The 25,829-nt window shown below is 44.4% G+C and overlaps 1 protein-coding gene across 1 annotated transcript; it reads left to right on the plus strand.

Moving 5' to 3' along the window:
• Nucleotides 1-3,808: 3,808 nt before the first annotated feature.
• On the plus strand, nucleotides 3,809-23,912 carry LOC138520125 (uncharacterized). The gene is made up of 3 exons (XM_069632622.1): nucleotides 3,809-4,073; nucleotides 4,965-5,230; nucleotides 23,397-23,912. The coding sequence occupies exons 1-3, from the start codon at nucleotides 4,058-4,060 to the stop codon at nucleotides 23,463-23,465; spliced, it is 351 nt and encodes a 116-aa protein (XP_069488723.1). The 5' UTR covers nucleotides 3,809-4,057; the 3' UTR covers nucleotides 23,466-23,912.
• Nucleotides 23,913-25,829: the final 1,917 nt, after the last annotated feature.

Here is a 25,829-nt window from a genome sequence, read left to right on the forward strand (position 1 = left end):
CCTATTAACTACTGTGTGGGCGCTACAACATTTCCACCCAATTGTTTAGGGAGAAAAGGTGATTATTGAAACAAATCATCAACCTTTGCAGTTTTTAGAGAGTAAAAGAATAAGGTCAGGTAATCTAGCGCAGTCCAGAATCACTTCATGGACGCCGGTATTACAAGGTTTTCCTGTAGAAGTGAGATATGGACAAAATAAAAAGAGCCCAATTGCTCAAGGGTTAGCTGACTTACATGACTGCGCAGCGGAACAAATGTCAAATGAAATGGAAGTGGAACCTAATTGGCAGGAATTTGAACAATCACCACACAAAGCTTTTGATGAAAAAACATGCAAGGATTTGCCAACTGTGTATGTGGATGGTTGTGCTTTTCACATTGAACATGACAGTAATAAACAATTAGTGTCAGGAATAGGAAATGTCTGGTTGAAATGTGAAGGAGTCCCCAGTATAGGGATGAGGATTGGAGCTAGGAGCAGTCAAGTGGCAGAATTGGCAGCCATTTATAAAGCAATTACTACTGCAGTTGATAGAAAGTTCAGTGAAATTGTCCTGGTGACTGATTCTGACTATGCACCGAATAGTTTTGTGGAATATGTACCTGGCTGGAAAGCAAGAGGAATGATTACATACAACAAAAAGCCACTTAAACATGGAAAAATGATACAAGCCATAGACAAATTGGTGTCAGAGAATGATCTAACAATATACTGGAGAAAAATTCGTGGGCATTTAAAAACACCAGGAGAGGATAAGGAGGGAAATGATAAGGCAGACCACCTGGCTAAAATTGGGGCTGTGATGGGAGAATTGCTACCTATTGATGATTTACTGGGTGAAATACAGATTGATGCAGTAACACGTTCTAAAGCACCAAAGGAGGTAGATCAACCAGTGGTGCAATGGGGCCATGACACGCCAGACCAAGATTTGATTGAGGCACAAAAGAATGATCGAATTTTGGGAATCTATTATAATCATTTGATAGATCCTGAACAAAACCCTTTAACAGAAAATGATTGTATGGGAAAAGAAGAGTTGAGGGTACTATTAAAGAATAAAAAACGAATTAGATTACAAGATGGACTCATGATTAGAGAGTCCATAACAGGACAGATACAGTGGGTGGTACCCCTTTCATTCAGAGGGCTAATGCTACAACATGCACATGATGCAGGCCACAGAGGTTCACAAAAAACAGTGGAAATACTGAGAGATTATGCTTACTGGCCACATATGTCCCAAGATGTGGAATTATATACTAGGGGATGTCTAGTATGCGCCCAATTTAAACCTGCTTCACCAATGCATAGAGCACCATTGATGAAAAGAGGCCTAACTCTCCCATGGTCAGATTTGCAAATAGACTATGTAGGCCCTTTAAAAAGGTCGAGCAGGGGACACCGTTACATTTTAAGTGTGATATGTTTGATGTCGAAGTGGATTGAATGTATTCCTGCACCAGATTGTAGTGCGCAAACAGCAGCCACATTGCTGGTGAACCATGTGCTCTCAAGGTTTGGGTTGCCACAAAGAATTGAGTCAGATAGAGGAAGTCATTTCACGAGTACCGTAATGAGTAAGGTATGGCAAATACGGGTGTGAAAAGGAAACTACATATCGCATATCGGGCAGCCTCTTCAGGTGGAGTTGAACGGAACAATAGGTCTGTTGTGGATATTTTAAAGAAATTCGTGGCAGAAGCAGGTTCCAGCTGGGATTTAAGTTTACCGTTGGTTTTGATGGCAATCAGATCAACTCCTGCCAAAGCAACAGGTGTTAGCCCCCATGAGGTCTTGACGGGTAGGAAAATGGTGTTACCACAACACCTACTATACAGAACACATGAGCAGACACTTGTGAGTGCATCCACAGTTCATGAGTACATTGATGAACTGAGGAAGCATTTGCAAAATGCATTTGCTTTTCTGCAGAGAAATCTGGAAAGGGCTGTTGACAGTGCTAAAACATACTATGATAAAAGAACATCAGTGAGAGAATACAGTGTTGGGGATCAGGTGTACAAGTTTCATTTTGGAAAAAGTAAACAGAAAAATTCTAAATTTCTAGCAGCCTGGCGGGGCCATTTCGAATTATAGATAAGGTCTCTCCTGTGGTTCATAAAATTTTGAAAAATGAAGGTGAAACAGCGATAGAGCAGTTTGTCCACGTAAATCAGATCAAGCCATGCCATCCCAGACACGAGATCAGGCGGCTTGAGCATGTAGAAACAGAAAGCCCTGGGGCTACTGCCCACTGATGCACACAATACAACAGAAAGTCCATTGAACACAAAAAGATAAAATAATTGGGTACATCAGGAGGCAGTGACAGAGAAGTTAAAACGTTGATTATTATAATGGCACATAAACACTATAATATATGTTAATAAATAAATAACATAAAAAGTAAAAAAAAATATATAATGGAAGCTCATGGTCGGTGTGCAGAATGAAAATGCATTGAATTTAAAATATTGTTTCATGTATGCTTATTTTCTTTTTAACCTGTGTTTAATTTAGAAAAAAAAATGTTTTATTTTTGGCAAAAGGGTGGTTAGTATTGTGCTATATACTTAATCTGTTTCTTTTCTATTTTGGTTTAGAACATTAACTATTTATACCGGAGGTCACGGGAGACGATGGAGTCCTGGAGTCCCCTGGATGAAGACCAAAAGATGCCTGCCTCCAGGTTGAGGTGAAGACAAGATAACCAAAATGCCAAAAAAGAGGACTCCTATGGATCCAAGATTGCCAAGATGAAAGAGTACTCGAATGAACCAAATGATGTGACATCGCTGGTCTGGACATATCAGAGGCAGACAAGTGTCCTGGCATATGGAGTTCCACGTATTTATTATTTTAATTATTTATTTTAATCTGTTATGTTAATTATTTGTTTTAGTTAGTTGTTTTATTTTATTGTTTTCAATTGACTTATAAAATTGAAACTTTGCACTAATGACACTTCCATTGGGAAGGCAAATGTAGAATATTTTGTAAACTGACGAACTCAGATGAATATTGTGTTGATTGCAACTTTTTCATTGATGCACATGAATATTCATTTTGTTGGATTGCTACATTGTGAAAAGAAGAAAGGGGGAGGGTAGATTTCTTTCGATTGTGGCTTGGACAAGGGCCAAATCCTCTGAAAAGGAGCAGGTTTTTTCTTTTGGAATTGGCTTGGATCGTAGCCAAATTAAAAAAAAAAAAGGAGGGTATGTAATGATATTTGGCGTGTTACAGCACAGAGTACAGCACCACTCCACAGGATCAATGTATAGCATATTGTTTTTTTTGAAGTGCAGCGCCACTGCATGGGTTTGATGCATTGGTATGATGCAGTTGTTTCAAGCTATGTGTTGCCAGTGTAACATGGACATATAAGTAAGGGCAGGTTATTCAGTCAAATACGATTTATACATATAAAATGCAAATAAATTTTTCACAGTTAAAAGCACACTTCTGTACCTTCAAAATGCACACCATTTCTCACCTGAAATGCCTATGTTGCAAGAGACACATTTGGTAATTAACAAACTAATATCACTAACAAGACTAATAATTATAACTCATTAATAAAAGAATGTGTCTTCACTGCAAAAAGAGGCAGACTCTAAAAATCAGTTTTAAACACACATTCAAGTTTTTTTTTTCTTTTTCTTCTTTGCCTTCCTGTGCTCTGTCCACAGTAACTGCAGGAAGCAAAGACTACGAATAAGCAGGAAATCAGCTTGTTACAGTTGCAACTGTATAAACCAAGCCATTGTGTGGAGGGTGGTTAGGGCATGATAGAATTGTATTGGTTAGGATCCTTTGGTAGGAGGGAACCAGAGTTTTTTTTTTGTTTAATCTCGAGGAAGGAGCTAGAGAGAGACATCTTGACACAGCTCGAAGAAGGACGGGGTTGACAGCTGGGGAGGCCTGATTCCTAAAGCAGATTCCACTTGGTTGCAGAGACTGGCTTTTCCAGTCAACAAGTCCCAGTTCGAGTGACGGCAGATGCTTGTCCTGTGAACCCCTCCAGAAGGCGAACAGCCAAAGAAGTTACATGCTGAATAAGCCTGGTAATTATCTCGCTGAGGTGTGGGGGCTGAGTGTGTACGAGAATATTCAGTCAGTGTAGGAAAGGAGATTCCTGTGCTTTACTCACGTGTTTAATGTTGCAAATTGAATTCTTGTCTCCGCCACTCTCTTTTCAGTGTATCACAGATAATGCTGTTACTGTGCTATTTCATTTATTTCTGTAAAGAGTGAGATCGTGTTTAAATGCAACTTTTATAATACATAAAAATATTTGAAAGCAGACGGGTGGTGTGTTTTATATTTACCAATACAGTGCTGATGATGTGGGGAGATGTTTAGACAGTACAATTGTCGTTTTCAAGGTAGCTAAACATAAGATTTGGCTGCAGCCGTGTGCACAATGTAATTGGGTATGAGCAATTATAACTAACTGTGTGTGTTGTTGTCTGCCGGAGGTCTATGAGTCGGCAAAAAGGGAGGCCCGGGACATAGTTCACTACCGTATATAAGATAGTGAAAATACCACATGATATCTCGCTGCCGTAGATAAGACAGAGAGAAATTGCCCATGGTGGCACACTAAAAATGAAAATCTGGTGTTCCTGAAATGCAAGCCTGAGGTCTCTCTAGTGATTACACGAAAAATCTAAACAAAAATAAGGGGTTCTGGATATTGGGGCCACAAATAAAACAAGGGAATTATGCTCACCAAAATACCACCAACCACGCATACCAACCACGCATACCAACCACGCATGTCTGTGTGCTGAAATAATGCATGTCCACTGTATTATTGTTGTACATGGCCCAATCTGAATACAAGGAGTGATTGTTGCTAAATTATTTTTCGGCGGTAAGAAAATACCGTCAGGCCCCAAATCTCCACAAAAATACCCAACAACACTAACAGCCTTTTCATTTCACTACAACAGGCACATCATCTGATGACGATGCGGCTGTAATGTCGTCAGTCTCTGCACATGAGCCCAGACCTTGCAAGGCCGCACCACCATCACCTCCTGCTCCAGTTCCACGTCCACCTGCACAAGCACCGCCTCCTCGTGCACCACTACCAACTGTGCCAGTTCCACTTCCTCCTGCACCTGTGCCACTGCCAGCTGTGCCAGCTCCACCTCCTCCTGCACCTGCTCCACTGCCAGCTGTTCCACCACCAGATGCCGAAAGACCCACACCTGTGGTAAGTGCCCCCCGTCCCTCCTGCGCCCTCCACACCACCATGGGTACACCAGCCACCACAGTAATGTGGCCAGTACAGCACATCTGAGGAGGAAGACCACCTCCGCTACCCGACCCCATCATTCAGCCTGGAAACCCTGCACAGCCCCCCCTCATCCACCCATGCCCAACATCCAGAACATGGATGTGCGCAACCGTGCCCCAACAAGAACTGGCATGGGGCAATTGCTGACATGGTACAACAGCACCTGAGTGAATCCCGGCTCATACAAGAGTGCATGCAAGCCAGCAGCCGCAGGAGCGCACAGGCCTTTGGACGCACCACTGCTGCCGTTGTAATGCTCACCCCTCATCCGGAAAGGGAATGAGGGGGTAGCAGCAATGGCTGAGTCACTCACCCACACCCTGCTGTTCACCCTGGAGCACTTGGGGGTCCACAGGTCTGACCCACCCTCAACTGTGACCACCCGAGGGGGAGGAGGGCACAGGGCGTTATAGTTAGAATTATGTTTTCAATACATACTAGTTTTCACTTGAAGCAATGAGTGGACATTCCTTATTTTGGTGAAAGTATCTATTGTGTATTCACATCATATGCAGGTGAAGGAGGTACTCAGAAAAAGTTAGCAATGAGTTCTTGGTGGGCCATGCGCCCATCCCTGGCCTCAATGTGCACGTGCCTGGGCCCGGCTGGTGCTGCATCATCATCATCCTCTGGCGGGGAATGTCCAGATCTAGGGTTAGGGGTATCTTGCGCCTGACACAGATATTATGCAATATTTCTCAGGCCAGGACTATCTGTCCCAGCTTCTCTGGCCTGTATATGAGTGCACACCCAGACCGGTGTAGGCATCTGAAACATGCCTTCAAGAGCCCGGAGGTCTGCTCGATGGTCGCCCTGGTCCTCACATGTTGCATGCCATTACCTCCTGCCCCTGGGGATCCCTCAGAGAGGTCATCAGACACGCAAACAACGGGCATCCAAAGTCACCTGCAAGGGGTACGGACACAAGGTTAGCCTTTTTTTGCATGTGAAAGAAATGTGTACATTTGTCATGTCTTTCACTTGGCCTGTCTGTGTCAGCTAACCACATCACGCATCTGGTCTAAACGTATAGCTGAGCCATATGCTCCCTGCTGCCCCCTGAGACAGGCACTGTGTTTCATCTGTACCGCGTGGGTTCTACTCTCTCTGAGATGGATTGTTGGGGGCAGGCAATGTATCACACATAGATGGTTTGTTCAGGGGTGGGAAGTGTGTCACACTTGGATGGATAGCTGGGGGTTGCAAATGTATTGCCACTAACTGACTATAGTGAGGATTTACCAGTCGGCATACGACCCTAATAGTCTGAACAGAACACAACCATGCATCTACTGCACCATGGACTGCACGCACTTCATGACGCCTGCAATGAGAACAAATCATACACAATCATGCATTAACACCACATGAGTGACACTGAATCTCCCAACCACACAGCAAAGTCATCTTGCTCTTCTCCCTATCAATCCCACTAACAATCCACCCCAACACTACTTCTATTGAAGACACGGCAGAGTGCCAAGAGACTACGTAAGTGGCAACAGTGTGTGGTACGAGTCCCATTTACTTTGACATTTACATGTGTGAGTAATGATGCTCGATAGTGCTGTTGCATGTGACAGGGTAATCTCAACTGTAAGTCTGTGGATGCATGCCCCATCTCTCACTAGGACATACATCTCATGGCCCTATGTGCCACAATCTACTGATTCACTTGCTTTGGAGTGATGGCAGTGTTGCATTCTGGTACCTGTAGTGCATTGCATGTGGATGTCATTTTGCATTTGTAATGGTCTGGTGAATGACTGCTACATCACCAGCAATATGCTACTCCTGTGTTTTGTGGCCTGTCAATTGAGGCATGCACTGGTTGGTCTAGACTTGCATTTGTGGGATCCCGAACCCCCCTTTGCATGTGACCCATGCTGCAATGTAGGTGTAAATGTACATGTTCTCATCAAACATCCAGGTCCTTTGTCCCCCGTGACGTGCCATGTAAGCTGGCAGGGTGCTGTTTTGCAGGACCATTGAGTCATTGGAAACTGGGTACAGCAGGGCGTGATGGTCAGATCAGCATCACAGGTCCCTTGGACATTGAGGGAATGGTACTGCTTCCGGTTTCTGCAGACCTCCTCTGAGGCACAAGCTCTACATGTGTGCAGTCCAATGCTACCAACACATTGGGCATGCCGGCAATCACATAGAAGCAGGCCTTGGTGGCATTTAGCTGTGCCTGAGTGGTTGGGAGGGTGAAGTGCTTGACCACATGGTGCAGGAGGGCCTCCAGTACCTGCACCATCACTATGGAGAAGGCAGGCTGTGAAATGCCATGGAGCTGGCTCACGAAGTTATGTTATGTTATGTTACTTTTCATTTATATAGCGCCTTATGTACCATGCCTCTAATCCAATCGGAATCATTGGTATCTTGAAAGGTTTCTATAAGCAGTGGCTATATGAAGATGACAATCCATGAGTAGCCGTAAACATCAAACTGTGGCTCAAAAAGAAACTTGCTGTATCTGCTTTTCACCAAAACATGAACCATCTTGATTTGTTGACATCTACAGATTACTGCCAATATAGAAGAGTTAATAAAACTACCCCGAAATATTTGTTAGCATATCCGAGCCCACGGACATTTCGGGTGTATCTTCTCCTGAAATGTAATAGATCTGTGGCTCTGTCCCCCAAGAGCTGGTTGAATAATATTGAATATAATCACAAATACTGTAGATTAGGTGGCCATCTATTGGAAGAAACATTGTTTCATCTTTTAATTGCATGTGAAAGTTTGAATTACTTGCGTTTGCAATGTTTTAAATCATATAACAATGCTGTTAATATGTTGGATTTTCCGCAACTGTGGCATGAATTCTTACAAGGTGATGATATCAACTTGATCTATTTTATTGTTAGATTTTATATTCAGATCGTTGAGATTTTTAAATGCTTATCCTGAATGTTTTGTAATAATTATTGATAATGTTGTTTTAAAGATGTCTGTAAATCAAAAGTTATACAAAGCCATGTGCTATACGTATATCTAATAAACAAAAAAAACAATTATGTACCATTGGTATGGTCTCAAGGCGCTGGTAGGTTGAACGCTCTCAAGAACCGAAGTTCAAGTCAGTACAGGAAATAGAGAGAGTCATAAGGTGCATGTGAGCACCGGATATGTGTGCAGCTGGTGTGGCATTCGTGTGATAGCTGCTTCTTAAAGGTAGGTGTGGTGGTTGAGAGATAATGAGCCTGTGTCAGTTCTGGCAGGTTGTTATCCAGACCGATTCTGGCTGCGTTAGGCCTGAGGAGAACACCTAGGCTGGAGGGTGTGTACCAGCAGTGTTTAGTTAGAGTGATGGGGAGTATGAGACAAATGATGGTATGAGAACAGCTATACCGAATGGTGTCATAGTATCGCTGTGTTCTAGTTGATTGGTGGTGTTAAAAAGAGAGTAAGCGTGGAGATGTGATATGGTGGTTTACCGTAGGTGTTTGAGATCGACCCCACTCCAATGGTTCCATGTACTCCATCCGTTCCATGCACTCCGAGCTGTTCCATGTATTACGGCCGAATCAAGCACTAAGAGCCGTTCTTTTCAATGCTCTTTCAAACGTTCCATGCACTCCAACCCGTTCCGAATGACCTACATTCTTTCCCATCCCTGAATCCTCTGTTTGTTTGGTCCTTCCCCTCCTGTCTCTGTTTTCCTTCCATGGATCCCTTGTTGGTCTGTTCCCCCCCTCCCTGCTTTGGAGGGGGTGGTTGAAATGGCTGCCACTCCTTCACCTCCCACTTATTCGCCCATGGCCACCCTGCTCCCTTGATCCCCACATCATTGGGTATGCAGGTCCTTTCCTTACCTCCCATAAACTCCATCCAGTCATCCACATTGTTGTGATCCCACCTCATCTCTGGTTCCCGGGCCATCCTTCTTCTAAAGGCCCTATCGTAGTCTATCCAGCCCGTGGTCCCATATTTTCTATGCTCAGTCGTTATTCCCTTTTTATATGTCATCAAGGCATGACCATCGTTTGGGAATTTCTCCAACCAGACCGCTGCCAACAGATCAAATGCCAACTCCCAATTCTGTATGTTCTCCTCTGGTCTTACCCTCTTCTGCCTTTTTCTGGCCTCTTCCCTGCTAATCTTAAAATCAGGTCCTGCGTTTTCTGTCTCCAGAATGTACAGTATGCCACATTGCTCCCTTGCCCACATTATTTCTTTAAAATCCTTAGGCACGTGCCAAGCAACCCCAAGAGTGGAAGTTATTAAGGGTGCGTGTGCAACCCACTGAATGGCAGGCTCTCCTTGCCCCAATTGCCGGTGTGACGGTTGTGGATGTGACGGTTGTGGCCAGATTGACTGCTGTGACCGTTTTGGCCATGCTGACTGTCACCCCTGGTTGCTGAGCTGTCACCTGTGTGGGTGTGGTCGTTGTGGGTGCTGGGACCACCGCCGCAAACACTGGTGTCGTGATACATGCCGTTCTACCCCCCGTACCTACCTGCAATTGTCCTGCAACCTCAGACCCTGGTGAGACATTGCTTTTTTCCGCCAGGATTTGTAAGGCAGTACCCCCAAATAATGCCTGGCTCTGTAGATCCTGGGGTCCTGGTTGTGTGCCCCCCGCCACAATGCCCCCAGTAGTTAGCTGTGGTGTGGCTCCCCATGCTTCCCTTAACCCATTACTAGGTGTCCCTGCAGATGGAGCAATGGGTCCCTGCAATAATTTCAACATTTCCCCCAGTGTTTCGTTCAATTTAGCGCTCATCCCTGCCATCACCGCCGGTAATGAACTCAATAAATCATTAACTGGGGCAGTTAGGATGTGCTCACCCACCCATAAAGCAAAAGTTGGCAACTGCCCTCTCATGTGGGCCGGCTGCACCTCTGATGTTTGGGCAGATCAAAGGCTGTGTCACCCTGATTTTCCGAGCCGCCCGTTTCCTTGGGGTCAGTGTAACCCGAAACCCCAAACCTGCTCCGGCTGCTCTATCACAGGCACCATCAATTGCCCCTTACCTTGCCTGGTGCTTGGTGCCCTCTTAGGAGCCTGGACACTTGCCGGCGGTATTTCCGTGAGCGGGGGGTGTCTGGAACAGCGTGAACTTGTGCTTGCACCGTGCTCTGATGAGGAAGTGGCCCTTGTTCTTAGCTCAGCATTTTTTCTGCCCAGTCCTTTCCTCTCACCTGGATTTGTTCTTGGAATCATGCGAACAGCTGGCTTCCTCATCAAATTCATTGGCTGATGTGTCCAAAACTATCTATACCCCCGAAAACAGGTCCGGGGACCCTATCTGAGACATTGCTACGAGAACCCAGAGCTGGATGACAAATTAAGAAAACATTAATTACCATACATTTGCTTCCTCACTTTCAGTACATTAACCTGATTATTTCATGCCCCTTACTGCTTTATGCACTACCCAACCTGGGATAAAGTTATTAATCGCAACCTAACATCCCACCTCCTTAGTTCTGACCCCCTGCTTCCCCGCTCAAAGTGATCCTTCAAGCAAACCTTTTGTGCTGCTGTTTATTTCCTCCTGTATTTCAAGTGCTGGAACATGCCAGTGCCCTGGAAGTGCAGGACTGACAACAGCTTCAACAGCAGTGGTATGGCTGTCCTGATGTTGATCCTGCTCCAAACGTCATCCTTGATTAGTGTTACGGGGTCCTGTATGGTCTCCATGTCTATGCGTATACAGTGTGTATCTGGCTGTCTGTGAGGGCTCAGGGTGTGGCCCTTGTGCAACAGATCACAGCATTCCACTGTCATGCCACCTGCATCCACTTTATCCCCATCCTCCTACGGCTCCTTCTGTCCCTGGCTCCTGTCGCTACTGCTCCTGCACCATCAGCTACACATCATCATGAAGCACCTCCAAGTCCTTGACAGTGACAATGAGTAGCAGTTGGGGTGTGTGAGGACCTTTAGTACTGGTCCTGTATGCATTGGGTGCACCTCTGTAGATTGGACACACCTGTGACATTGTCTCCTTCATCTGGGTCCATTTACTACTCTGAGGTGGTGCTATCTCTGGCATGGAGTTGTCGGTAATACCGGCAAACATCTGCCTTTATTACTGACAAGTCCATGCTCCTAATGTGCCAGTAATACCGTTCTGCCAGTATTACTGGTACATGTTTCCGGTATTGCCGGTATTTGCATTGCCTGTGTTACCGGCGCCGGTAATTTCACGAGTGGTGTTACTGCTGCCAGTGATTGTGTCAAATGTGTTCTGCGATGCACATACTATGCCGGTCCTGTAAAAGTGCGGGTACATGATATTACCAGCAGTTTTAAGGATACCAGCAAACTTGTAATGAGGGCCATAGAGTACCAAATAAAAGCAGGAGCACCACAAGCAAACTATATTATTTCTCTTTTATTGATCTCATATCTCATTGTGTTTGTCTATATTAAATGTTCTGTCTTACATGCATCTCATATGATAATTTTCCTATCAAACGTATACTGACTGAAATAGTCGGTATAAAACATTTTGCTCCTTGTTAATCTCTGAGGGAAATCTAATTCACTATTCTATCACCGCATCTATATTATTGGCTACCTTGGGACCTCAGAGGGAGCTATGTTCTACCGAGGACACACACCGAAGTGGCTGCAATTATATAACAGATTTTATTTCCATGGAATAAAATAAGAGCATTGTGGTTGCTTCCATAGAGAGCAAGAGAGGCATTGCCCTAAAGAGTTTGCTTTGCATTGTTTTCTGCATTTTGCTCACAGCCATGATGAAAAGGGTGCCCCAGTAAACACAAAATGCAGATAAATATGCACGCCCCCAAGAACATTTTAATAGTATGAAAGTGAGTTTTGGAGTGCAATCATTTCCAAGGCTTGATTCTATATTTTAGAGACACAACTGCACACATTTATTCAACAATTGTCTGAATTAATGTTAACATGTGGAAAAGACAAGGCCCAAATCCTTGGAGTGCATTTACTTCCTATAAATAATTAAGCAGGCTGAGAATGTTTGTTGAAGAACTATGACAAATAATCTAATTTGTAATCAATTACTATCTTTGCTATGTATATCTTTAAAATGTTCAAGGCCTACTGCAGTCTTATGTGAAGCACCCATGTAATTAACCATATGTTTATGTGATTTTGAATAAGCCTGTGATTCATGTAAGCCAAAAGACTTGATTGAACAGGTTATTGGATGTAGTTAAGGGGCAATTTGAAACTATCAGGAAATGCCCCTTTCTGAAGCTCCTGCTCTGGAATGCAGAATACAAAAACATGAAGAGACCACACAAGGGCATTGGTTGTCAAGTTTAGACTAGTTCTGAAGGTTATTGAAATAAAGACACTGCCAGATGGCGGCTAAAGAACTTCGGCTTTGGAAGTCAAAGAGACCTGTCACCATCTGGAATAGGCTCATCAAAAGTAAATTTGTTGAATTCATGCAGCAGTTGTCTAATCTCCATGAGAAACCAAAGACATCCTGCCTTGACACGTATTGATTTCATGAAAAAGGAGTATGCAGGAGATGTATTGATGGTGCCCTCTATAGGATGAAGCCAACATTGCTTTCCTTCCAAACCGCATAGGAAAATACATATTATCTGTTAAAACCCAAATATTAAATCATTAGAAAAATTGTAACTCTGTGTGTGAGGCAACATCCCATCTACACAAAATGAATTGCATTGTTTAGCTAAACGGTATATCTACCATGCCAGATAAAAATGTGCATGTAATGATTGGCCGATAAATGGGAAAAACTCCTCATTTTATCACAGATCACACGCATCAATTGAGATAATCTGATGACATTAGTATTATTTATCCCACCATGTTCACATCCAAAGGAAGACACCAAAATTGAAATTGCCATTTTTTCTGTAGGAGTGATCTTGCCGCTGCTTTCAGTGTAGTAAGACTGGTAGAAACAACACATCTGTCATAAGATTTGGGCACAGTTAAACAATATATTTTTGCTTGGTCATAGTATGATTATGTTCGAATATGAGGCAATCAAGCTGGAAGGATCTTAGAAACAACTAGATGGCTGAAGAAAACTGAGACCCTTGTAGACTAGTTTGAAGGCAGGCTGGCTGGAAAAAGAAGCATGTGCACATATTGAAAATTGGTTTCCAGACAACCAGCTGCCTTTGCTAAGGCATTAGTTCCATATTGAGGGAGACCCTGATGATTCTCCAAAAAAACAAGAATCCACATTTAAAAAGTTAGACAACCCCAGACACCCAAAAAACTCCAAAATGTTCCTATAGGCTGTCTAAGGTAAAGACTCTGAGTTAATAAAGGGCTGGGAGTCTAGGGGAATGCAATTCCATAAGAGAACCACAGGTCTGGTATAAAATATAATGCCCCGTGTTTCCAATTTTGCATTGAAAATAAGGTGACAGGCCATTTCCTTAACTACTAAGCAGATTGTAGTGAGAAGCAATATTTAAAACTCAATGCAATTTTAGTGCAGCACAAATGCAGACTGTTTTGTAAAATTAAGCACAATTAAAAATAGTATCTGTGGCTTAAGCCAATATAGAATAATTTGGATCATAGTGTAGCGATGTCTGGGGAGATATGATGCATGATTGCAACCGGGGGAGGCCTATCCATACATTATTAATTTGCACAACATGAATGGTTATAGAGAATTAGTTAAATTCAGTAACAATAGCGCAAACTGTTAATCCCTTCCAGCCCCTTATCTTTTAATGCATGACCAGACCCATGCATAATGTGACAGCGAAATATGTTTAACAATGTACATTTAACTGGGGAATAATATATCTCCAGCCCAAACTTGTTGCGCTGATGGAAAACTCAATAGGAATAGATTGAAAGAAGTGCACACATGTGTATTTAAAGCTACACACACAGCTGTATTCAAAGTTGCACACACATAAATAGATTGAAAGCAACACCCACATGTTTATTAGATATGACCCACACTTGTTCAGAGGAAGCTGTACATCCATATTCTGAGAAGACTGCACACACAGGTGTTCAGAGCAGATGCAAGAATCCTTGAAAGTACAATTTCTCAAATTCATACCTACGGGAGCCATTGTCTATATCTAACTGACCTGCAAATAGCCCATAATTTCACTGTGTCACTCTTGTAAAGGGGAGCTGTAACGCTCACCTGACTCCCACGGGGGCGCTGGCCTGGTTCGCGCTGCTGTGACCTCGTCTAAGGTGATGCGCAGGGTTCGGAAGACGGACTAGACCGGGCCCCAGGTCTGGCTTGTCTGACTCGCAGAAGTATCCTTCTGTAGGTGAGAATAGGGGGTTAACTGTCTGCGGGGTAATGCAATCGGCCTCCCACTTACCCCTCTCACCCTCCTCAAAACCCTTCTGTGCTTCCCCGTAGCGTCTCACCTTAGGGTTAGGAAGGACAAGCTCTCCAACCTGCTTCTGATGCAGGGGCGCGTTGGTATCCAGTTACGTCACTGGATTTTCGGATGGGTGAGATCCAAACTTGCTTGGCTTCCAGGTAAGTTTTTTCTATAAGTGGCTCCCCTTGTGTCCATGCATTAATGTTCTAATGCTAGTGTCTTTTTCCCCATAGGGGACGGGGTACGGAATGCCGGGGAACAGGCACCGACCCGAGGTGAGCGGTGAAATCCTTGTGGAAATCAGGTAAGTCTTTAATGAGTGTTTTGGTAATGTCTTTTCATTCACTCATTAACGCTGATGTCTTTTTCCCCTTAGGGGCCGGGGTCCGAAAATGCCTGGATGCGGCGCGGACCCGAAATGAAAAGGGAATGACCCAACAGGTAAGTCTTGACATGGAGTTTTAGCTTCCCTTTTCCCTTCTTTCTCTCACCTTTGTTCTTGTCTTTTTCTCCCTAGGCGCGGGGGCGCGACTGCGAATCCGGATGGTCGCTGCTGAACATGGAGGCGCCCTGTAAAGGTGAGTAGAATGCGGCGCTGCAGCGATCGATGCGATGTGCTTTTAAAAATAAATGTCTTCCTTTTCAGGATTGTCGGCGAAATGTCTCTGGGATGCAGATTTAGCAGGTGAGGCCTTTTCCTTCTTCTGTTCTCTTGTTCCCTTCCTTTGCAGGTGATTCAGGATGCTGGCAGGTGTGGCAGAAGTCAAGATGCAGGAGCAGACACGGTGAGCGTCCAGCTGCTAGATGCAGAACAACGCGAAGCACGTGTGGCTGATCGGGTGTGGTTTAAATAGCCTTGGAAGAAGTTCCTAGAATGTGTCCTTCCTTCAATCAGGTATGTATCCTTCCCCAACCACGCCCGGGTGGTAAATGAGTCCCACAGGTAAAGTAGTTCCTTTCAGGCCTCAAGGAGGCCGGGGTTCTGCAGCATGGTCTGCATCAGGTAAGTGCACCCAAACACTTTCATAATGAGCCTGGCGCCTATGGCGCCAGGACTGACATTTTCTATGAGCCTGGCGCCATAGGCGCCAGGACGCTGTCCAAAGGGCCCCTATAAGGGGTTGCTGGGACCTTCCCCGGGGACTTGATGTCCGTTTTCGGGGACGCAGGGCCTGAGCCGGCTCCCGGGAGCGGGCATCGTGACAGGAGCCAAACTGAATGTACATGTGCTTTTGAATGTTATTTTTCTAAATAACTTTCTCCAAACCATAATTGTGATACTGGAGAAAATCAAAGGGTTTAAAAACACTTGCCACATGTTGAAGTGCTATCATTAAAGTCAACTGTGTTGCTGAGATAGAAGAAAGTATTGAATGACTATTCAGAAAGCCTAGAGTCTTTTAGAATATCGTATATATAGAATATGAAAGAGAAGTGAATGCTTGTTTGTGAACCAATAGCAAGATTCATGTAGGCAGGTAAATTCACTTGGCAGACTATTTCTTTTTGGTATCTATAATATTGTAGTGATTTCAAGGATAAAGCTTGAGACCACTTTACTTGAATTTGCGTAATTTATTTAAATACATTTTGAGATTTGACAAACACACTGTCTATTTCATTGCCCAGAATGGCAGTGTGGGATTGTATAAGCTCGGGATGTTATATCAGTGTGTTTCCCTAACGGGAACCCATAATTACAACATTTTATCTGACAATAAGGGATACATTCTGCCTTGTACAAATGTATCGTTAAGGTCATGGAAGAAATGTACCAGCCATAGTATGGAATTGTAAGGAAGGAACTTTGCATATGATTAGGGGCAGCAGCATGTATATACTAAAGGGAATGCTGGTGGGCTGGCCTCGAGGAAAGATTAAGGGGGATGAACGAGACACACGTTTACTTTATTAAGTGGTCTTGTTATTAAATGAAACTTGAGACACAGCCACCTCCAGATGTAATTTGGAGGATCAGTAGCATACTGGGGAATAACACATTAGACATTTAATTTCATTACTCTTTCATGTAACTGTCAAGTCTTCTATGCTGGGGGTCACCCTTAAGCACCCCAGAAGTTCAAATGGGATACTCCCCAACCATCTCTCTCTCTCTCTCTAACGAGCTTCTATAAGCATTTGGGCCATGTTTTCAGTTGATGGAAACATGAGTGGTGAACCAGTCACTTTATAAAGTAGTGAAAATCAATTAAATGCTAATCGTAGCATTCCTGGCTACTCCAGAACCTTGCACCTTCTCACAGCCCCCAGCTCAAAACCCCTGCATCACTCTCCTGCATATATAAGCCCCAAGGGGCTTAGCAACACTTCCCAGTCTCTCCAGAAATCCAGCTTTGCCACACTCTATTCGTCTGAGTGGTTGTTTTGTAAAATGTATCCAATTCTGAAACTGAAAGTAGGAAGCCATGTGGAACACAGACTGCATGTCTTACTTGCTTGTTCAAACCAAACCTCAATTTTACTCCAGAGCCTTGTAGGCACACTAAATGTTAATGTTCGCATATCATCTTCCATCTTTTATTCTAGTAATTCCCAAAGGGCGCTTATATATGTATACCCTTAGTACTAGTCAGTCAGAAACACAACAAACACATGATCTATGTTAAAACATCAAAGTTTTTACAGTTAGGTCAAAAACCTTGAATGTAAAACAACAATTATGTCTATTTTAAATGTGGGGGGGGACCCCCACAGGCCCCATCTATGGCACCTGTCCCTGCCAGTGTTGTGCATTGTGGTGTGCTAGGGGGTCTCCCTCCTGTATTCTGTGCAGATTTGTGGGTTGACAGCAGTGCTGTTTAGTGGTGATACCTCCTCCACCCCCCCAAGTTCAGACAAACGGATTTCTAAACGGCTTTGTCCACTGGCATATCCTTATGTGCAGCCACCATCTCCTCGCTGCACCTCTTGATGGGTGCTCTTCTCTGTGCCCTTGAGCTCCCTGGGCCCTGTGGTATATCTGTTTGGTCACCACTCTTTCCCTTCAACTCTAATGCCCTCTGTCTGTGGTTCAACCTTGGACGCTCGCATCTCTCTGCCTAGCCTCCGGTAGGGCCCTCTTTGAGGATGGGTGCACCCGGGTCTCCCTTCCACTCGGACATCTCTCCACCTCCCTGCACTTTGTTGTGGTTTGGTCTAGTTACCCGTTTTGCCATTTGTGTGTTCTTTCCGAAGGTTGTGGGTGTTGCTCATTTGTTTTCGTCCGGTTTTTAGGAGTTTTCTGAATTTTAGATGGTCCTTCATGTTTTGTATTTCTCTTGGGAGCGAGTTCCACATTTTAGTGGCTAGGCAAGAGAATGCTGATCCTCCAAGTTTTTTCCTTGTGTACTGTTTAGGTTCCAAACAGATGTCGTTGCTGGATCTGAGCATTCTGGTCGGCTGGTAAATGATGATTTTCTTTTGTAAGAATTCTGCTCCTTGTACTATGTGTGTTATGCACATTGTTTGGAATGTGATTTGTTTTTTGACTGGCAGCCAATGTAGCCTCTTTCGCGCTGGAGTGATGTGGTTCATTTGTGAGAGTTTTATGAGGAGTCTGGCTGCTGTGTTCTGTATACATTGGTGTTTCTTCAGTAGATCCGACATTCCAAGGTATAGGCTGTTGGAGTAATCTATCCTGGACATGATGAGGGAGATGATGGCCATTGGTTTGTGCATGAAGGAGAGGAATGGTAGGACCTTTTTAATTGTGTGCAGGTGTTGTGCTCATGCTTGGATTTCTAGACCGTGCTCCATGAGGGAAGATAGGGGGTACTCTTGAGAGAGAGTGGGAGGAAGTAGGTGTAGGAAGCAGAGAGTTGGAGACAGGTTGTGAAAAGGCAGTGAGGTTGGATGGGGTGTGTTTTACTCAGGACTCTGCAGGGGTTGACCTGACTTGAAAGAGAGGACATGCAGAAAATGAGTGATGTGGGGCTGGGATGCAGATTGTAGGTCAATCAGGTTGTACCCTAGAGGGCAGGATTGGAACTGCTAGTTGGGAATACTCAGAAGGAGTGTGGTTGGTTGCCATATCAGTTCGAAAAGTGAACAAGTAGTTAAATGTAGATTGGTGTCTGACTGGGTTGAATGTGCTTACGGGTAGAAATCTAGCCAGTAAGTGTAATTACCGGGATTGCCTCGCCATATACAATCTATGCCATTAAATCAGACCTGACAGTGGAAGAAAGAAGAACGCATGGATTGGGATTAAGGGAAGCAGCAAAGTAAGATCCTACTTGAGTGGCCCCAGTGCCATAGCCCGACATTAGTGTGAATGTGTAAGCCTAAAATATACTGGGTCAAAGATAGTGTACCTGCTTGTGAATGACGTTGATCATTGACTTTGTTCACACTCCGGAGGCATGTATGTGTTCAATTAAACATATCCCAACATGGGGAGAACCCTTAGCCCCAGTGCTTAGTTTGTGGGAGTGGAGGGGTTGCCAGGGCTCAGCTCTGGCACTTATTGCTGAGCCCCAGAACCTATTGTCTCAGACTCAATTCAATTAATATTTGGTGTTTTGGCAACTTTGTTATTTTAACTGTCAGTCACCTAAGAAACATCTATAAAATGAGAACAAAATGTTAACAATGATTGTGTTTAAAGACTCTCTTAAACATTTGTCTCGTATCAAGACATAACAAGTATGTTATTTTATGTTCTGTTGATTGGAATTTGTAAATCACATATCTGCCATAGTCAGTAGATCCATCACTGCAATGAGCACGGGGGTGTTGCAGGTTTAATCCCATAGACGTTGACACTGAAGGGAGCAGCCGTGTGTCATGGCAACAGTGAGCGGCAAGTCACCCGTCCTGATGTGTGATGGGTATGATAGAAAATATTTAAGCCCTGGCACTTATTCTTTTACAAATTAAGCTCTGCATAGCCCCATAAGTGAGCTGAATTAATGTGCTGGGTCACCCGAGTTGTGTGTAATCACTTCCCACATAACCAAAGAATATGTGAGCGATGGGGGATATACAAGGTTTAAGATCTGCAATAAGCTGCCAAGTTTTATAAGCTGTGATGTTATTGGATTTGGTGCTTCCACAGTGAAAATCTGAACCAGGTGATACAATGGAGGATGCATGCTGGAAGCAATTAGAATATTACAATGATTGCTAAAATATAAAACACTTAGTACTGAATGTCTTAATTACATCATTACCAGTTTGGCGCTATAAGGAGCGATAATACTGCCAAGCAGAATTCCATTTACCATTGGTAATAACAGGGGTGTCACTGTCTAATTATGAGAGTGCTCTCCATCCCCATTCTGAAGTCCCGTTGTACTTCATTAGGCTACAGTGTTACCGCCACCTCAGGCACAATCTCAATGTACAAATCAATTAAGCTCAACCACATTTCCTGATGCATGGAGATATGATGAGACCCATTTTGGTGTCTAGACTGTGCCCCCTAAAAGCCAACGTACAGAAGTCCGTGTCCCACACATCTAACTTAAGTGGGGGGATGATACCTGCAGGGAAGCCGGTTGAGGTAAGTGGTTTGGGCCAGTAGTAGTGTGGCAGAGTGCCCACACAGTGTGGGTGGGTGCTGGGGTACCCCCAAATTGACAGGGTGAGGGAGGGGTGAAGCAAACAACTAACTTTGCAGCAGGGGTGGCCTCGTGGCTGCCTGCCACAAACCTGGTCTTTTGTTTGCTGGGTTTACACAAAAAATGATGTGACCTATTATGGCCCACAAAAGAGCAGTATAGCCAAATACACCATGGTAAAACATCACTGCCTCCTGTAGCATTGGGGCAAAACGAATATATAGACTTGTGTGCTCTTTCAAGTGATACAGTCATATAGCAGAATGATCAGAAACTCTGTAGTCCGGTCAACAAACCATTGTACAGAATAACAACAATCAAGAAGCCACATAATAACATTGCGTATCAAGGCATGAAAAAGCATTAAAGGCACACACAAAAACACGTGCCACTCTACTGCTGAGGACATCTATTTCCCATTCTTCATACTTTAACTAATGACTACTTTTAGCACTGAGCAAACATGGAGTCTACAGCTGAGGGGTTAAAAGCTATAGCAAAGCATAAAAACGTAACAACTTCAAAATACGACCTTCTCTGCACCCTTCTACTACTGGCTGGCAGGGTCGGATTGGGCCATCGGCCATTCGGCCCGTGGCCGGGCTGGATTCATTTGAGTCGGGTGAGGCCCTGGGGGCTGGTTCCTGAAGCCAATGCCTGGGCCGGTTTGGTGTAATGTAACTTACATTATTTTAAGTAATGTAAGTTACATTGATTTCCTTTGTGGCCTGCCGCGGATGCATTGATCATCAGAAAAAGGTAACACCGAAGTGTAACCTTTCTTTGACGAATGCAATATGCCTCTGCCTGCATCAGACTAGTAGGCCCGGGGCGGGCCCGGCATCCAACCATAATCAGAGTGCCTGCTGCAGGCAGCCCTGAGCCAACTGCTGCAACACCGAAGGCGCCAGCAGTGTTGCTATTTTACAAAACACTGGGAGCAGCCAGGCTGGGCCGGGCTGGGGCTGCCTCAGCCTGGCCCACTCGCAGTGAATTGTAATTAACATGAGTCCCGGGCCAGCCGGGCCGTGCGCTTGTGCAAGTTGAAAATTGCTTCTTCCTTCAGGCTCCAAGTGCACTGTGCATTAAGTTTCTGGGCTGGTGGCTGGGGCTGGGGGAGGACTGGTGGGCCGATACTGAGGCTGGGTGACGTGTGAGCTGCAGAGTCTGGGTTACCTCAAGTGAATGAGGAAAAAAGCGTACCAACGTACAGTCTCTTTCAAACATTTCCATTTTCAGTCGCACTATGGACGCTCATGCTGCACGTCTGGAATAGAGGCAGGCGAGAAGCAAGCATTACTTAAGCCTTAAGATACTGGGATCAATGTGCATTTGTGTTTACTCGCTCAGCATTGTTCATTCTACTGGATATAAACAACCCAAGGCTCAAAATCCCATATGCCAAAACTGGAGCCAGTACAAACCATTTATAACTACAACCGTAATTAGAACCGGCTAAATACGAGTACAGTTACAAGAACCGTTTTGGGAAATGCATTGGGAAAGTGCGAGGTAATAAACAATGTAATATCTGGTCGGCTCACTCATATGAAACACACTTTTATTTACAGCATGTTGCAGAATGAGTCGAGCCCATAATGCCCTGCGGCGCTCGGGTGGCCGTTTGCAGCTCCTCTCCTAGTAACAATCTCCATGAAAGGGCCTAGGCTTTATCCCAGTGGCAGCTCAGTGTACACACAGTGTGTATCGGTTTGTTGACATTGTGACGTCCCATTAGAGCCTGTTAGTCTGACCATTCATTCGCTGTGTACGTGTAAACAGTTTAATTACATCACATGCAGTGAGCTGTATCCACCATCAGAAAGACGTAATTGGATGGATAATAAACTGAGTTCATAAACAACCAATTTTGGAGGCCAGAAAACTGTGTGTTTTTGTGACTGGCTTTGCGGGTATGGGCAAAATGTGTGCATTTCTGTGGAGAAAACATGAGAATTTTGGTGCCATTGACCATAGCAGTTCTGTTATTTTCACGTGTGCTTTAGTATGATTAATATCCCATTAGAAGTGGGTGGCCTGGCATTTTTTTCTGCTTTCATATTATGGACAATGGGTGTATGTGCAAATAATGGCTACTGAATGGCTACCCGGCTCTGCATTTTAACAGAGATACAGATTAAGGTTGCCAGGGTGACTGGAAAAAAAATAAGGCAACTTTTGTCGAATTTAGTTTCCCTCAGGCCTGGAGGCTTAAGAACTGCAGGGGCTGGCAAAACCGACCAAACAGGGTCATGGGACATTCGTTATTTATGTAACAAACCTCTTGAAACTCACTGCTGTGCCTAATATGTGATGGTATCAGCAAAATGGTGCGACATGGCATGAGCATATAATAGCAGTGCCTGGCAAATGCCTAATACTCATACATAAGCCAAAACTGTTGACTTTCCCAATGCCTGTTTTGAACAGGACTTCAGTAAAGGACACAAATAGGGGCTTAACACAGACCTGTTTAAGAACTGTTTTATTACACCATTAGTAGATTTACAGCTCCAATGAAGTCCTTAACTCTTGAAGGCTGCTCTAAGAAAACACTGCACCATTTGATGGTAAGGCTTGATTAAAGCAAGCTCAAAGAATTCCCATGAAGAGGTGTTTTAGACAGGAGGGGAAGGAACTGGGTGCATATGGCCATGGGGATTAGCATGGCCATGGGCAGTCAATGGGTGGGAAAATAACCAAACAACACCTATAAGCTTTGTGTCCCTCCTCATTTACCAGTCTCCCTATCTGTACTCGAATGCAATAGTTTGGGTTCAAAGCTAAAGTGGCACCTAATAGCCAAAACCCCAACAAAACTAAAAAAAAAACACAGTGAGCCAGCTATTAAGCCATTGTCTGCTAAATGGGGGGTAGATGGATTTGGGCAGGGCACGCTATTAGGTCTTTAATACTGGCCTGAAGGCACAGGGGTATTAACACTTTGAAAGTAGAGCCATACATGGGGTTCGGCCTCTATGTCCGTTCAGTTCTTGAACCCTAAGGGATTACTAACTGCTTACACCTGGATGCCCTAACTAACACGTTACTACTTATCAGAATCACATACAGCCCCTAGTGTGCATGTTTAGTAGCTATGTGCGGCCTCGCAAAGTCTCCTGCATTCTCCTGCATGTGTACATGCACGTGAACAGCAGCCACATGCGGCAGTGTTTGATATGTGCACTAATTGTAGCACTCTCTCTCTCTTGCAGCATTTGAACAGCTACTATGACACAAAGAAATCGCAGGAGACAACAAGGGACACTCTGGGTGACAACTAACCTAAACTAAGTGCTGCACTACCTCATGTGTGTTTATTATGCCGCTGTGCCTTTGTATACTGCAATAGTTTTATTGTATTTGTGTGTGGAGTCAGTAGCAGGGATGTATGTTTGTATGAGTGCAGTGTGACAGCTTGCTGGAAGCGCTGCAGTGGTCAAAACCTTACCCTAACATCTACAACCTATCAATAACCTCTCCCTAAACACAATTCCGGTTTCCCAACTGCCCCCTTTCTACCCAACCATCGTCACCCTAACCCTCCTTCCCTGCTGGGGTTGTGGAGCCCTGTATAAGCATCGACTTGCAGCAGGTCCCAAAACGGCAGTGGGGGTGGATGATTTATGCCACTCCTGCACCTTGCAGCTGTGGACCTTGTCACAGAACTGTAAGGAAGGTTATGTTATTTTATGAGTTGTGTTCTAATGTAATGTATATTTGAGCATAAATACAACTGGCAAGGTACTTTCCGGTGTCATCATTTGGCTGTACTGCTTATTAAATGCAACTTTGTTTTCATTACTGGTGGCAATGAGTAGACATGACTTGAGTCTGGTTCTGCAAAATAAGTATTTAGCTATGTGATGATGTTTTTATAAAAAGAACAAAAGGAAATCTATCACTTTCTCAAGCGTTTACACAAAACATAACATGCAACAGACAGATGAACCCTGCATAAGTAGCATTTTCTGTAAAGTCGTGAATTGACTCTATTCACGGATGATAGTTTGAGGGCCACTTTTTTGAGGGGAGGGTTGGGCCACTTTTTTGAGGTGAGGGGTGAGCCACTTTTCTTTGGGTGTCCGGGTCTATTTCTTGTCCAAGTCCGACCCCGCTGGCTGGTGCAGGCGGTTCTATGTGAAATTTCCATATTTTGAAGAGCAAACACCAAATAAAAACAAATTTACTTCGGCCGATTTTGTGTGGTTTCCAAAATGCCCAAATATCACACTCTGCACCCCCCCCACCTAACCCATTGTAGACGCCAATCCCTCCAACTTCCCCACTCTTACCCTCCCTCGTGCTGGCTGGAGTTAACCCCCAATCCTGCTTTCATCACCGACGCCCCCTTCCCAGTCCTAAACATTCCCCCTCACTTTCCACCACTCACACACTCAAACCCACTTTTAACCTCTCCCCTGCCCCATCCCTTTCCCACCACAAACATTCTGTTTCCCATACTGACAGACAGACACACAGACATGCTCACACACACACAAAATAACACCTCACTCCTGTGACTACCCTCACCTGGCCGTGCCTGTCAGTCCCTCCGCGCATTCGTGTTGACAGGGGCAGGACCGTTTGATTTAGAAAGACCCCTCTTAGCGGTCTCCGAGGGGTCTTTCAAAATTGATTTTCATCATCATCATTGTCATCATCATCATCAAATGCCTTCATTCGACTTTTAGGCATTTCAGCAAAAATACAAATACAACAATGAAGCAATAATGACATTCATAAAAGATAAATAGCTGAAAAACACACGTAAGAGGTGCTTAAGAAGAAGAAAGGCTGAACATTTAAAAAATTCATACGAACAACATCTCGACAATAACAACTCTAAAACAAGGTGCGAGTACCAGTTCATTTTAGGACTCATGGATGTATCTTAATCAAAACATACTCATACTCCGGGATAGTAAGATTTAGAGGTTTAAAGAGCCAGGCCTGATGAACATATTTAGCGACTGAGTGAACTGCATTAATAAAGGGCATCGGCTGATTGGTGCTGCGGGTGTTTGCTCCATTAAACAGCGGCTTCAAGGATTTCATCCTTAGAGCCTTGTAGCCGTTGCAGAATAACAGTAAATGTAGCATTGTTTCTGTGTCCAGGCCACATACTGGACACATGTTGCCACCCATCCCTGTGCAACAGCTAGCAAAGCTTGCTACAAGAACAATACGAAATCTCAACTTTAGATAAAGTGAGCGCGCTGGTGGGGGTTGGCTCCCGTCCAAATACTTCTCATAACCAAATTACAGTTTTCCTGGAAGATATTCCTGGCCTGAACGCAGCAAGTTACACGCATCCACGAATTTCCTTCTTGACAAACCCAAAGCTGTTCTTTTAAACAAGATGCTGGATTGGTCCACAGTATACTTTCAGATCGTGTAGGGAGGGCATTCTTCACATGCGCCGCCCTGTCACAGAGGCGTAGACAGGGTAGGGAATGAGGGGCAAGGCGGGTAGGGCCTGAGGGGCAAGGCCCACCCAAAATCTGTAAATGCCCAGTCAGCATCACTGAGTGGGCATGTACAACTGCCACCATGCAGCCTGAGCAGCCTGAGCAGCAGAGTTCGCTCTCTGGGGAAATATGAGCCAGAGAACGGACCCTGCTGCGTGCATGTCAGGAACCAGGAAG

The sequence above is a fragment of the Ambystoma mexicanum genome, chromosome 13, assembly GCF_040938575.1.
Source record: "Ambystoma mexicanum isolate Mex_15411 chromosome 13, UKY_AmexF1_1, whole genome shotgun sequence".
Taxonomy (NCBI): Eukaryota; Metazoa; Chordata; class Amphibia; order Caudata; family Ambystomatidae; genus Ambystoma; species Ambystoma mexicanum.